This window comes from Arachis hypogaea, chromosome 13 (genome assembly GCF_003086295.3).
Source record: "Arachis hypogaea cultivar Tifrunner chromosome 13, arahy.Tifrunner.gnm2.J5K5, whole genome shotgun sequence".
Taxonomy (NCBI): domain Eukaryota; kingdom Viridiplantae; phylum Streptophyta; class Magnoliopsida; order Fabales; family Fabaceae; genus Arachis; species Arachis hypogaea.
Window position 1 is genome coordinate 1,816,688 of NC_092048.1, and position 13,644 is coordinate 1,830,331.

Consider the following 13,644-nt stretch of genomic DNA (forward strand, 5'->3'; position numbering starts at 1 on the left):
GAAATACTTTCTCTGAATGTAGTGTACAGTAGTGTTTTAATAGAATTCAGAGGGTCCGTTTTGAGTTTAAAAAAAATATAAAAATATAAAAAACCTAATCGGAGGGTCCGTTTTGATTTAAAAAAAAAAACTAATCGGACGGTCCAATATATGTTTTCGAAAATAAAAAAATGTTTAATGTTAAAATCGGACCGTCCGATTTTTACCTTATTTTTTTCTTTAAACAAATCAGACCCTCCGAATTGTATTTTAATTTTTTTTTAACAAATCGGACCATCCGATTTGAATAATACAAAAAAAAACACCATATAAAAAAAATGCATAATCTTCCAATAACAATGTATTACACATATATTTAATAAATATAAAAAAAATAGCCACAAATAAAGCAAGTCTAGTAGAATAGTATATATAGTGATGACATAATCTATCTGATGTCACATTTTTTTCACTTTTTCACTGTTTATGCTAAGGTAATTATCCATATTTATATGATTATGTAAAAAGTTTATTTCTCTTTATTAATTATGTCTTGGCTAACTTACTCCAATGTTTATGCTAAGATTCACCAAAGACTATAACAAAAAAAAGTTTCTCACTTTATATGAAGTAAATTAGATGAATGGGACCACCAAAGCTAACTAAGCCATGTGTATCCATATCCTAAATAAATAGGGTTCCATCATATATAACTTTAGCTTTAGTTTTATACACTTCAACAAGCAAGGTACTTGTTCAATAACATGCTTTATTCTATTGCCTTACATTATATAAACCCTAGTTTGTGTCACAATTTAATTGCACGTATTCAAAAAAGAGAGAGTAACACATAATACATACATTGTTGTTGTGTTGAATAATTATGGCCAGCACCCACGGTGGTTCTAATAAGATGCAACAGAGGAAGGAAAAGCGGCGGTTGTTCGCGGCGGCCGACGATAGCGCCATGATGAAGCAAATTCAGGCAACTCATCAGCCTGATGGCCGTGAAGTTGATGTGAAACCGATCATTCAAATTGTTGATCAAGTCTTAATTCAACTCATTGCTCGTAGCATTGAGGGTCATCATGTAAGACACATTTTTATTTCATTCATCTTTTAATTAATTTTGTTAAAACAAATGTTATAAGGTGTATATACTAATTAATTTTGCCCAACCACCTTTTACCATCTAACATAACAAAACAAAACAAAAAACTTAGAAATATCATTATTTATGCCGCAAATTATTTTTGATATTAGGGTGAAAATTGTGTTTTTTAGGATTATGGATAATAAGGGTGTTATTCTCAAATGTGGAACTTTTTAATTTAAAATGTGGAAATCGGACCCTCCGATTTATAAAGAACAAAAAGTCGGACCCTCTTATTTATAATTTTTTTAAAAAAAAGAAATCATAACAAACAAATCGAAGAGTCTGATTTCCACATTTTAAAAATCAAGTTACAAAGTAATCGGTAGGTCCGATTACTGATTTCCATATCAAAATAAAACACATGCACACACCAACAGAATTGAATTGCACACATTTATTTTTCATAATAAAAAATTTTAGCCTATTTATACATGTATCTTCTTTTGTCATATTAAATTTTTCAAAAAAAAAAAAAATTTAAATATACGTACAAAAGCTATTTGTGTATACCTAATTAATTATAAAATTTAATTTTCACATACATATGAAAAGGAAATAAACATTTAATCGTGCATTACCATTAAAATTAATTAATTTTTATATTATTTAAAAAATCATCTAAATGTGTGAATTTAATTAGATCGAATGATTGTGTTATCCTGTCAGTATATTAGAATTAAACTATTAATTATACGTGCTAGATTTTATTTTAATAAACTAATTTAGAAAATCATTTAAATGCGTGAATTTGATTAGATCAAATGACTGAGTTATACTATGAGTATATCAAAATCAAGCTCTTAATTAATTATAGGGTAAAGTATATTTTTTGTTCCTTAAGTTTGATAAAAGTTTTAAAAATACCTTAAGTTTTATTTTATTTTAATTTTGTTCCAATAGTTTTCGATTTGCATCAAATATATCCCTAACGGCTAATTTTTCAAAAAATATAAGACTAATTCAACAATAATTTCATAAGAACAACTCTCAATACAAACAAATCAAGCATAATTTTTATGCATTATTGTTAAATTGGTCTTAAATTCTTTGAAAATTTAGCCGTCGAGGGTATATTTGATGCAAATCGAAAATTTTTTGAACAAAATTGAAATAAAATAAAACTTAGAGGTATTTTTAAAATTTTTGCCAAACTTCAGTGACAAAAAGTATATTTTACCCTTAATTATATGTGCTAGATTTTATATTAATAGACTAATTTTGCTATGTTTAACTTGTTAAGAATAAATTATGTATTACAATACAATAATATTTTTCAGGAAAAAAGTGAGAACGAGAAATTGGAAGCTGCTGCTGCATTGGCTGAATTTGACATGCTTGACTCGCTGGCTTTTGTCATACACAAAATCTCGTGCGAGGTAACATTTTCATGTAAAGAATTTTGTTAACTTTTGTGATGGTTACCGCCATTTATTGTTCCTTTGCTTTCTGAAATAGAATATACTTAGCTTTGATGCTGGATGGTGGCACTCTTTTTTATCTTAGCTTACATATAAATAAATAAATAATGAGAAAGATAATTAAAAACACTTTATCTTAGCTTTATTTACTTTTTGTGCTCCTATCTCCAAGTGTTTAACTATTTAATTTATAGCTAACAGCCTTGTGTTTTGTCTTTCTAAACTCTTTAGAATATTTTATTTATTTTGTCTGCCTAGTTGATTCTTCGGCTAAAAAATTTAAATATGGAAGTGGTATGAGTGATATATTTTAATATGGTAGTTTTTGGTATTTTTTAAAATGGTAGGAGATATACAAATCGGACTGTCCGATTTGTGTTTAAAAGATTAAAAAAATTTGGAATACACAAACCTCAAATTTTTTAATTCTTTTTAACACAAATTAGACGGTCCAATTTGTGTACCTCTCACAAATCGGACAGTCCAATTTCTGTATTTTTAACAAATTGAACGGTCCGATTTTTACTTCTCTAATTAAATAGTTCAATATTTAATAATAACACTCCAACAATCCACATTTCAAAAAAACACTATTACCATTCCAATATTAAAAATAAAAAAGTGTGATTCTTGAGCATGATTATATCATTAATTAATTACCATGTTCATTATTCCTATATATATATTGAAAGTTCTTCAACAAATTAAATTAAAGAACCTAGCAAACTTACTATACAACAATTCATGATCTATCATGCATGGATATATACTACTTTAAACTCGGTACTGTATCAATATCAATGGTAAAGTATACTTTGGTAAAGTATACTTTTTATTTTTAAAGTTTGGTAAAAATTTTAAAAATATCTTTAAATTTTATTTTGTTTTAATTTTGTCCTAAAAAATTTTTATGGTTAATTTTTCAAAAAATTTAAGACTAATTCAATAATAATTTCATAATAACCCTTAACACAAGCAAATTAAGTATAATTTTCATGCATTATTGTTAGACTGGTCTTAAATTTTTGAAAATTTAGTTGTCGGGAGTATATTTGATGCAAATCGAAAACTTTTAAGACAAAATTAAAACAAAATAAAATTGAGAAATATTTTTAAAATTTTTGACAAACTTCTTTAAGGATACACAATATACTTTACCCTAAATTAAAAGTACGACATACATATTTTTAGGAAAGTTTTTCAAGTGTCCCATAAATATTAGTGTTTCGACAATTTTAGTTATTAATCTTTATTATAATATATATAATTAAAATCAATAGTTAAAATTATCAAAACATCAATATTTTTTAAATATTTAAAAATTTTCTATTTTTTATACTAAGTTTTCAAAATCTAATTTTATACGTTGATCATAAAATTTTTCTTTTTACTATAGGTCTTATAGTATGACCAAAACGATGTAATTTTAATATTAATTTTTTTTTTATTATAAAAATTTTCTGAATTCGTCGCTGTTTGGTTACTGTAGCTATCGTGCGAGGTAACATTTTTTCATGTAAAAAATTTTGTTAACTTTTGTGATAGTTACCGCCATTTATTGTTCCTTTGCTTTCTGAAATAGAATATACTTAACTTTGATGCTGGATGGTGGCAGTCTTTTTTATCTTAGCTTACACATAAATAAATAAATAATGAGAAAGATAATTAAAAACACTTTATCTTAGCTTTATTTACTTTTTGTGCTCCTATCTCCAAGTATTTAACTATTTAATTTATAGCTAACAGCCTTGTGTTTTGTCTTTCTGAACTCTTTAGATTATTTTATTTATTTTTTCTGCCTAGTTGATTCTTGAGCATCATTATATCATTAATTAATTAATTACCATGTTCATTATTCATATCTATATATATATTGAAAGTTCTTCAACAAATTAAATTAAAGAACCTAGCAAACTTACTATACAACAATTCATGATCTATCATGCATGGATCTATACTACTTTAAACTCGTTACTGTATCAAAGTATATTTTTTATTTCTAAAATTTAGTAAAAATTTTAAAAATATTCATAAATTTTATTTTATTTTAATTTTGTCTCAAAATTTTTCAATTTACATTAAATATATCTCTGACGACGGCTAATTATTTAAAAAATTTAAGACTAATTCATCAATAATTTCATAAGAACAACTTTCAATACAAGCAAATCAAGTATAATTTTCATGCATTATTGTTAGATTAGTCTTAAATTTTGTAAAAATTTATCTGTCGAAAGTATATTTGATACAAATAAAAAATTTTTGGAACAAAATTAAAACAAAATAAAACTCTGAGATATTTTTAAAATTTTTGACATATTTTAAGAATACAAAATATACTTTACTTTAAATTAAAGTATTACATTTTTTAGGAAGGTTTTTCAAGTGTCCCTTGAATATTAGTGTTTCATTGATCTTTATTATAATATATATAATTGAGATTAACAGTTAAAATTATCAAAATATCAATATTTTTAAAATATTTAAAATACTTTTTATTTTATTTTTTACTAAATTTTCAAAATCTATATATAGCGCCACATAACCCCACTAAATTTTGATATATTTCTTTTTACTATAGACCTTATATTATGACCAAACCAATGCAATTTTAATATTAATTTTGTTACCGTTACAAAAATTTTCTGAATTCGTCTGCTGTTTGGTTACTGTAGCTATCGTGCAAGTGCTCGGGAAGCGGAGATGCACATGGATCAACAATGGTGCTCCTAAACTACCTATCAAGTTATGCATGGCATGGAAAGGTGGTTCTAACCCTAGCATCATTCTCAGTGGTGTTTGGAGAGTTCTGGCTAGTGGCTGAGATGAGCACAAAAGAGAACACACTTGCCAAATCAGTGGCACTTCTTAAACAACTCCCAGACATAGTTGAGAATTCATCTTCATTGATGCCACAATTTGATGCTGTGAACAAGCTTGTGAAGGCTTCATTGGATGTTACAATGTGCATTGTTAAGTTTAAGGAGCTTCCATCTCAATATATTTCTCAAGACTCTCCTCCTATGTCTCTTGCAAGTGCTTATATTCCAATTGCTTCTTATTGGGTTATTAGAAGCATTGTTGCTTGTTCCTCTCAGATTTCTGGTTTCATTGGCATGAGAAATGAGTAAGTATATATCATTATTATTAGGTTTAATTACTCTGATGGTCTTTATAGTTTCGTGAAATTTTCAATTAGGTCCCTATACTTTTTTCTTTTTAATTGGGTTCCTGCACCAAGTTTGTTTTCAATTAAGTCTCTCTTAGTAGTAATTAGCTTAATTTTATAGGGATCTAACTAAAAAAAAAAATTGGTACATGGACCTAAATAAAAGGAAAAAAAAGTGTAGGGACCCAATTAAAAAAAAATTAGTGCAAGGACTCAATTAAAAGAAAAAAAAAGTATAGAAACCTAATTAAAAATTTTGCGAAATTATAGGGATCAGCAGAGTAATTAAACCTTATTATTATTATTATTATTATTATTATTATTATTATTATTATTATTATTATTATTATTATTCCTTTTAATTTGATTACTGATTGAATATTTGATATGTGTTCAGAGCACATTTTCGTCATTTTAAAAATAATGTGTAAAATAATTTTTCATTTTTTCGTTCGTATTCTCTTGTTAATATGTTAAATCATCTGCGATATGTTTAGAATAAAATAAATTTTAAATAAATTTAATTTTATTTGATTTGATTTAAAATGAAATGATTGAATTAGAAATTAACTATATATATTGTGTTTGGAATTAATCATGTAAAATGTGAACTAAATTAATCTACAAATCAATATTTATGTTTGGATTGTAATATAATGATAATTAATTTAATTTGAATTATTGAAAATCACTCTCTTTTATATCAATATTTAAAGTGTAAAAATACCATCTTATTACAATTAGTTATTTTATCTTAATTATAATATAAATCTCATATGGATTTACAAATCAAATTAATTCTCATTTTATATGTATTTCAAACGACGAATTTAATTTAAAAATCAAATTAATATCAATTCCATTATATATATTTTATTATTTTTACTTTTTTTATTATATTTTATTTAAAAAATGAAAATACAAATCAAATTATTTATGTGTATAATATTTTACAGGTCGATGTCATCAGCCACAGAGGCATGGGAATTATCTAGCCTTGCTCACAAAATGGCTAGTATATATGAGCACCTCAATAATCAATTGGATCAATGCTATCGAGCCATAGGTATATATATATAATTATAACCAAATTAAATATATAATTACTGATTAATTAATGAAGATATTAAGAAATTTAATTTAATTTGTGCAGAGGAAAGGATGCAAATAGAGGCCTTCCACAATCTGGTCCGTTTATTTGAGACAGTCCACATAGACAACATGAAAATCCTCAGAGCATTGATATATGCCAAGGATGATTTTCCTCCACTCATTGATGGAACTACCAAAACAAAGGTATGTATACATTAATTATATAATCTAGTAATTAAACTTGCAAGTTACAACCAGCCCTTCTTTTGTTACAGTAATACTAGAGAAACAAAATAAATGGTTAAAATTTATCTTATTTAATATTTATTAATTATTATAATAGTTAATTAATATTAAATAAAACAAATTTTAACTATTTTTTGTCATTTTTTTTAACTAAACATTTTCATTTTGTTATTATTCACTATTTAATTTCATGGGTTAGTATTTAGAATTTTGATTTAACTCTTAAAATTTTTTGACATTATAATTTTAAATGAGTTAATCGATTCTATAAAATTTTTACTAAGTCAAACGATTTTACCACTTAAATACCATATTAACAAAAATAACAACTTTTATATTAATAACGTATATGAACATCCAAAACGGATATAATTAAATGATTACGTAAAATATTTTAATTTATATTATTATTATATATATTAAAATTAAATTTTATATATATTTATACATATTTTATTCTCGCTCATTTTTTTTTGTGACTATTCTCGCTCATTATTATATTACATTTACTTTCACGTTAAAATAAAAATTATGTAAAATTTTCTGAATCCGTCGCTAAAAGTAAAATTTGACTTATTGAAATTCCAGACTAGTCTTGAAATCCTAAGGAGGAAGCATGTGCTACTTCTAATATCAGATCTTGACCTATCACAAGAAGAGATAATGGTTCTTGACAACTTATACAAAGATGCAAAAGCAAGAGGTGAAGGACACTATGAAATGGTGTGGATCCCAGTTGTGGAGAAATCTTCATGGAATGAAGCAGCCAATCAAAAGTTTGAGTACTTGCAATCAATGATGGCATGGTATAGTGTTAGAGACCCATTCATAATTGAGCCATCAGTTATAAAGTACATAAAAGAAGTTTGGAACTTTACAAAGAAAGCCATTGTTGTTGCACTTGATCCACAAGGGAGGTTGTCTTCACCAAATGCAATTCATATGATTTGGATTTGGGGTAACTTGGCTTTCCCTTTCACAAGAGAGAAAGAAGAGTCTATGTGGAAGCAAGAGATTTGGAGTCTTGAGCTTCTTGTTGATGGCATTGACCCTAGTGTCTTGGAATGGGTAAATACTTATTATTATTATTATTATTATTATTATTATTATTATTATTATCTTGGAATTGGTAAATATTATTTAACGACGGTTTGAAAATTGTCACTAAATTTCTACCGTTTAATTACTATGTTGGTTCCTATAGTTTCACGAAATTTTCAATTAGGTTCCTATACTTTTTTTTCTTTTTAATTGAGTCATTGCACCATTTTTTTTAATTGGGTCCATACATTTTTTTTTTCCTTTTATTTAGGTCCCTGTACCAATTTTTTTTTAGTTGGGTCCCTATAAAATTAAGCCGATTACTACTAAGAGGGACCTAATTGAAAAAAAAATGGTGCAGGGACCCAATTAAAAGGAAAAAAAGTATAGGGATCTAATTGAAAATTTTGCAAAACTATAGAGACTAACAGCGTAATTAAACCAATTTCTACTGTCATTTTTTGGTCATCTTGTATCGGGTAATCAAAATTCTATATATATAAAAATTAGTCACTAAATTACTTACTATATATTTGTGTTTAAATACATATATATGTTATTTAATATATTTCTAACGTGTATTTTAATATCTTTTTTATATTATGATTGATTTAGTAATTAATTTTTTGTGTATACATGACATAGTTATATTGTTGTGTGATGTATCGTTCAATTTAACACTAATTATATTTGTATTTAAATACATATATTATTTAATACATTTTTAATGCGTATTTTACATTTCAATTTTTTTTATATTATAACTGATTTAGTAACTGATTTTTTATTTTTGATGTGCAAATAATATATGGTTACATTATTGTTGTGTGATATATCATTCAATTTGACAAAAAAAAAAAAAAAAAACCCGTAGCTATATTTTTTTGTTCTAAGTTTTATGATGATACTTGATACTCAAAATTTCGCTTGTTGATATTGCTACAGATGACTGAAGGCAAATTCATATGCCTGTATGGAGGTGAAGACCTTGAATGGATTTCAAAATTCACGACGGCCGCACTTAGCGTTGCGAAAGCCGGCGGATTCGAGCTAGAGATGGTTTATGTGGGGAAGAGCAATGCCAAGGAGAGGATGCAGAAAATGATCAACACATTTGCCACAAGGAAGTTCAGCTACTATTGGCCTAATGTGACTTCAATTTGGTTCTTTTGGGCAAGGTTTGTTGCTATATATGATTCATAAACACTTTTCAAATTTATTTAAGAGAAAATGACAAATAGATCATTGACCTTTTGTCCTACGGATATTTTCGTCTTTGACCATTAAAAAATACTTTTAAGTCTCTGAACTTCATTCACAAAACTTGGACGGATCAGTCCCTGATAGAGGCATTTGGACGGAGGGACTGATCCGTCTAAGTTTTGTGAAGGTTAGGAACTTAAAAGTATTTTTCAATGATTAGGAACAAAAATGTCCGCGAAACAAAAGGTCAGGACCTATTTATCCTTTTCTCTTTATTGAATTAATCATTAATTTTTTTATTTAATACTTATATTTGAATTTGTTTCACACAGGTTGGAGAGCATGCTTTACTCAAAGTTACAGCATGGAAGAACAGTGGAGAATGATGAAATCATGAGTGAGGTGATGATATGTTACCAAAAAAATTAATTAGGTTAAATTGGTTAATGCTAAAAAATAGTTTCTGAAAAATCGCATATAAATTAATTTAATCATTTAAATTAAAATTAATAACTCAATTTATTTTTAAAAATTAAAATACTAGCACAAATCAAGTTAATTTTTTTATTATTTTACCTTTTTAATGATGTGTGATCACTAAAAATAACTACGAGATAAAATTTGTTGTATATTATATTTTCGATTTCTGGTGAACAATAATTTATCAATACGTTAATTTGACTCGTATTAAGTCATTTTAGAGATCAAATTAACTTGTGTGTATTTTTTTGTCTAGATCAAAATAGGTTTATCATCAACCTATTTTAATTTAATTATATCTAAGAAATTATATCAAAGGACTAAACATTTTCTTTTTCTTATTTGCTTTACTAGTTTTTCTATTTCAAAAATGTTAGAGAAAAACTCAAAACAGTTTTTGACAATTACTTCGAAAGACAACGAGATCTTTGAAAAAAAAAATCCAATCCGACTCCTGACAATTATCTCGAAAGGACAACGAGGTCCCTGTGCAAAAAAAAATCAATGTTATTTTTTTTGGTACAGGGACTAATAAGTCCCAAAGAAAAAAGATCAAGGACCAAATTGGATATTTTTTTTTTTAAAGGCCTCGTTATCCTTTCGAAATAATTATCAGAAATCGGATAGGGTATTCACTCATACCATATAAAAAAAGTGTTGGCCACCTAAAATTTTTCATATAGTAACTCTTGAACATTCTATTTTTATAATTCTTTTTTTATTTTTTTATAAAATATGACAGGTGATGACTGTGCTTAGCTTTGATGGTAGCGATCAAGGTTGGGCTATATTTTGTAGGGGTGCATCAGAAATGGCTAGAGCCAAAGGTGACACTGCCCTAACAAGCTTGTTGGAATTTGATAAATGGAAGGAGAACATTGATAAGCTTGGTTTGGTCCAAGCTCTCAAGGATTATCTTGATCAGCTTCACACCCCTCACCACTGCAACCGCCTCATACTCCCCGGTAGCACCGGCGGCATACCTCAGAAGGTCGTTTGCGCCGAATGCGGCCGCCAAATGGAGAAGTACTTTATGTATCGTTGTTGCGTCGAGTAGTAATAATAACAGATGTGTTTGGTTTGTATTTTTATTTTTAATATTTTCTGTTTTTAAAATTTTGTGAAAAAAAAAATAATGAAAACAATAAAATTATTTTTTTTTGTTTTCATAATTTTTTTTCATAAAATTATAAAAATAGAAAATACAAAAAACAAAAAATAAAAATACAAACCAAAGGCACTTTTAAATACTTTGTATTATGTTGTGTCAGTTTGATGTATGAGACAGAAATAATTTATTTTTAGTGTTGATTTTATGGGATATATATAGTCATTATAAGATATGGTGTTTGTGCTATACTAGCTAGCTCTTTTAGTCCTTGCTAGGAATTAAAGAGCATTTGTAATGTAAAACTTTAGTGTTGTAATAATGATTAACAGTCATGATATGTGTTATGAATACCTTATTTTTATTTTTATTTTATTTCTTTATTATTTGGATCTCTTTGGCTTTACCTTTATATCAATATTTTTATTTTTATTTTTGAAAAAAAATAATAGATTTGTCTTTGAACTAATAAAATAAAAGTATATGTTTATTTTGAGTAATAAAATATATATGATGGTTATATTATAACTTGTCAATTAAGTAATCTAAACAATAAATAATACCTACTTCAATTCACTTTAAAGACAAATATGCTTTACAGAAAAATAAAAATATAAAAAAATATACATGATTGAACCAATGAGAATAAAATGAACGAGAATCAAGAGTGAACAAAATTATTATTATTATTATTATTATTATTATTATTATTATTATTGGAGTTTAGAATTTACATACTATTATATTAGTGAACATAATTAAATTTTAATATTTATCACGATGGTCATAAGAAACAAATTTCTCATTTATTTTTGTCCACGAAAAACATGAATGAATGGATTTATCCGATTGATCAAATCAGCCCGTGCAAGACATTCTTGTGAGTTGTGACCAATTCAATTCGATCATTTTAAAATATTTTGTGTGTTATATATATTCCATATATTCCATAGAGATAAAAAAATTAAATAAAGCAACGACTTTGTGCACATCTATTGATCCAACAATTAAATTCCATCACTATCTTTCGTTTTCGTTTATCAAATATATGTTTTAAAAATTATCTATTAAATATAATACTTTTTAAAAAATTCCATCAATTATAATTATAAAAAAATATAATTGAAAGTTAGACATATTTAATAATAATAATATGTTAATAATTTGTTAACTAATTTTTAGAATGAATTCAATATCATAAGTACATTATTTATTATATATCATTTATTAAGTATATTTAATCTTAATTATTTAAATTAATTCAATAACTATAAATACTTCCCTACATTTTTATATATACCCAGAATCTCATATATGTATATATTACAAATTGCTAAATTTGAGAAAGAGAAATTATAAAATTGCGTTAAAAAATTATAAATAATAAATAAACAATGAAAGAATAATAATAAAGATCGTTGGAATCTCATTAATAATTTAAAAATAAATAAATAAATAAATAAACAATGAAAGCACATCTCTACTTTATGGATAATCATGCTTGTCATGCTATTCAATAGTATATATAAACACATTTGTAGATTAAATAATTTTATTTACCTTAAAAAAATCACAATTTAACCTAATTAACAAAAATTATACAAGATATAAAATTTAGAATAAATATCCTTCAATATATACCTGGTTATATTTCTCTAAAATACAGCATATATAATTCCTAATAAAAGAGAGATGTACACCTAATTTCTAATTTTGTGAATTTTCTCCATCAAATATAAATGGAAGCTACATATTTTTTTAAAGGAGATATTATTCACCCAATATGCAAAAAATGACAAAATGTGTGTTTTTCTCCTTTCTAAAAGCATCATTAACACGCAAAATAAAAATAAAAATAAAAATTAGTCCAATAATAATGAGAGGAAACATGATTCATGAATGGGAAAATGACACATTATTGATTGACCCACCAGCTAGCAATAGCAATGACTTGTTGACTTCATGGGTTGACTTGACCCAAAACCATTAAAAACGTTATGGTTTTATTATCCACAAGACTTTATAAGCTTATAAAAAGGGGTAAGGAAGTTTCATTGTAAGTAACAAGAACAAACATAGAATATGAAAGTATATAAAAATATCAAAAATATTATTCATACACTAAAATCAGCTACTAATATATTTGTATATAAATATATATATATAGTTTAATTTATTTTTAATATATATTTATATTTTAATATATATTTTATACTGACGGTTGATTTTGATAATTAATTTTAGTATCCAAGTAACATAATTCTAAAAAGATACACTATTTTTTTTTATAAAATTTAAGTTGTGTGATTTTTATATATTTTTTTATAAAATATAACAATAAAATTATTATAAGAATATATGATAGATTAACGAAAGTTATGTCAAATATAGTAATATCGGTTAGTGTTTAAACACTTCTAGTGTAATTTACTATAAAAAAATAAAAAATATATATAAACTATTTACATAAATATAGGAACATCATTGTGTATATATTTCTCAATTTGTAGGGTCTTTGCCGTGTTAAGACTTCATAGAGAATGAGTCAACTCATTGTGTAATTTACACCCTTTTTTGTTATCAATAAAGAAGGTTTTTTTTTATGAAATTAATAAAATTATGCTATATAAATGCAGCCTAATTAAGTTTTACTTTAACTTTATTGACGAATGTACTTTTTCTTATTTGTGCGTTTCTTTTTTTAATTTGTGGCGGTTTAAATCATTAAAAAAATTTTAGTTATTCTAGAAAT

At 25.5% G+C, this 13,644-nt stretch overlaps 1 protein-coding gene across 1 annotated transcript; it reads left to right on the forward strand.

Annotated features, from left to right (window-relative positions):
- The first annotated feature begins 722 nt into the window (after nt 1-722).
- On the forward strand, nt 723-11,262 carry LOC112736329 (protein SIEVE ELEMENT OCCLUSION B). Its single transcript, XM_025785728.3, has 9 exons — nt 723-1,069; nt 2,413-2,511; nt 5,229-5,680; nt 6,679-6,788; nt 6,876-7,018; nt 7,649-8,128; nt 9,047-9,279; nt 9,637-9,706; nt 10,527-11,262. Exons 1-9 carry the CDS (start codon nt 863-865, stop codon nt 10,839-10,841), a joined length of 2,109 nt encoding a protein of 702 aa, XP_025641513.1. The 5' UTR covers nt 723-862; the 3' UTR covers nt 10,842-11,262.
- The last annotated feature ends 2,382 nt before the right edge of the window (nt 11,263-13,644 follow it).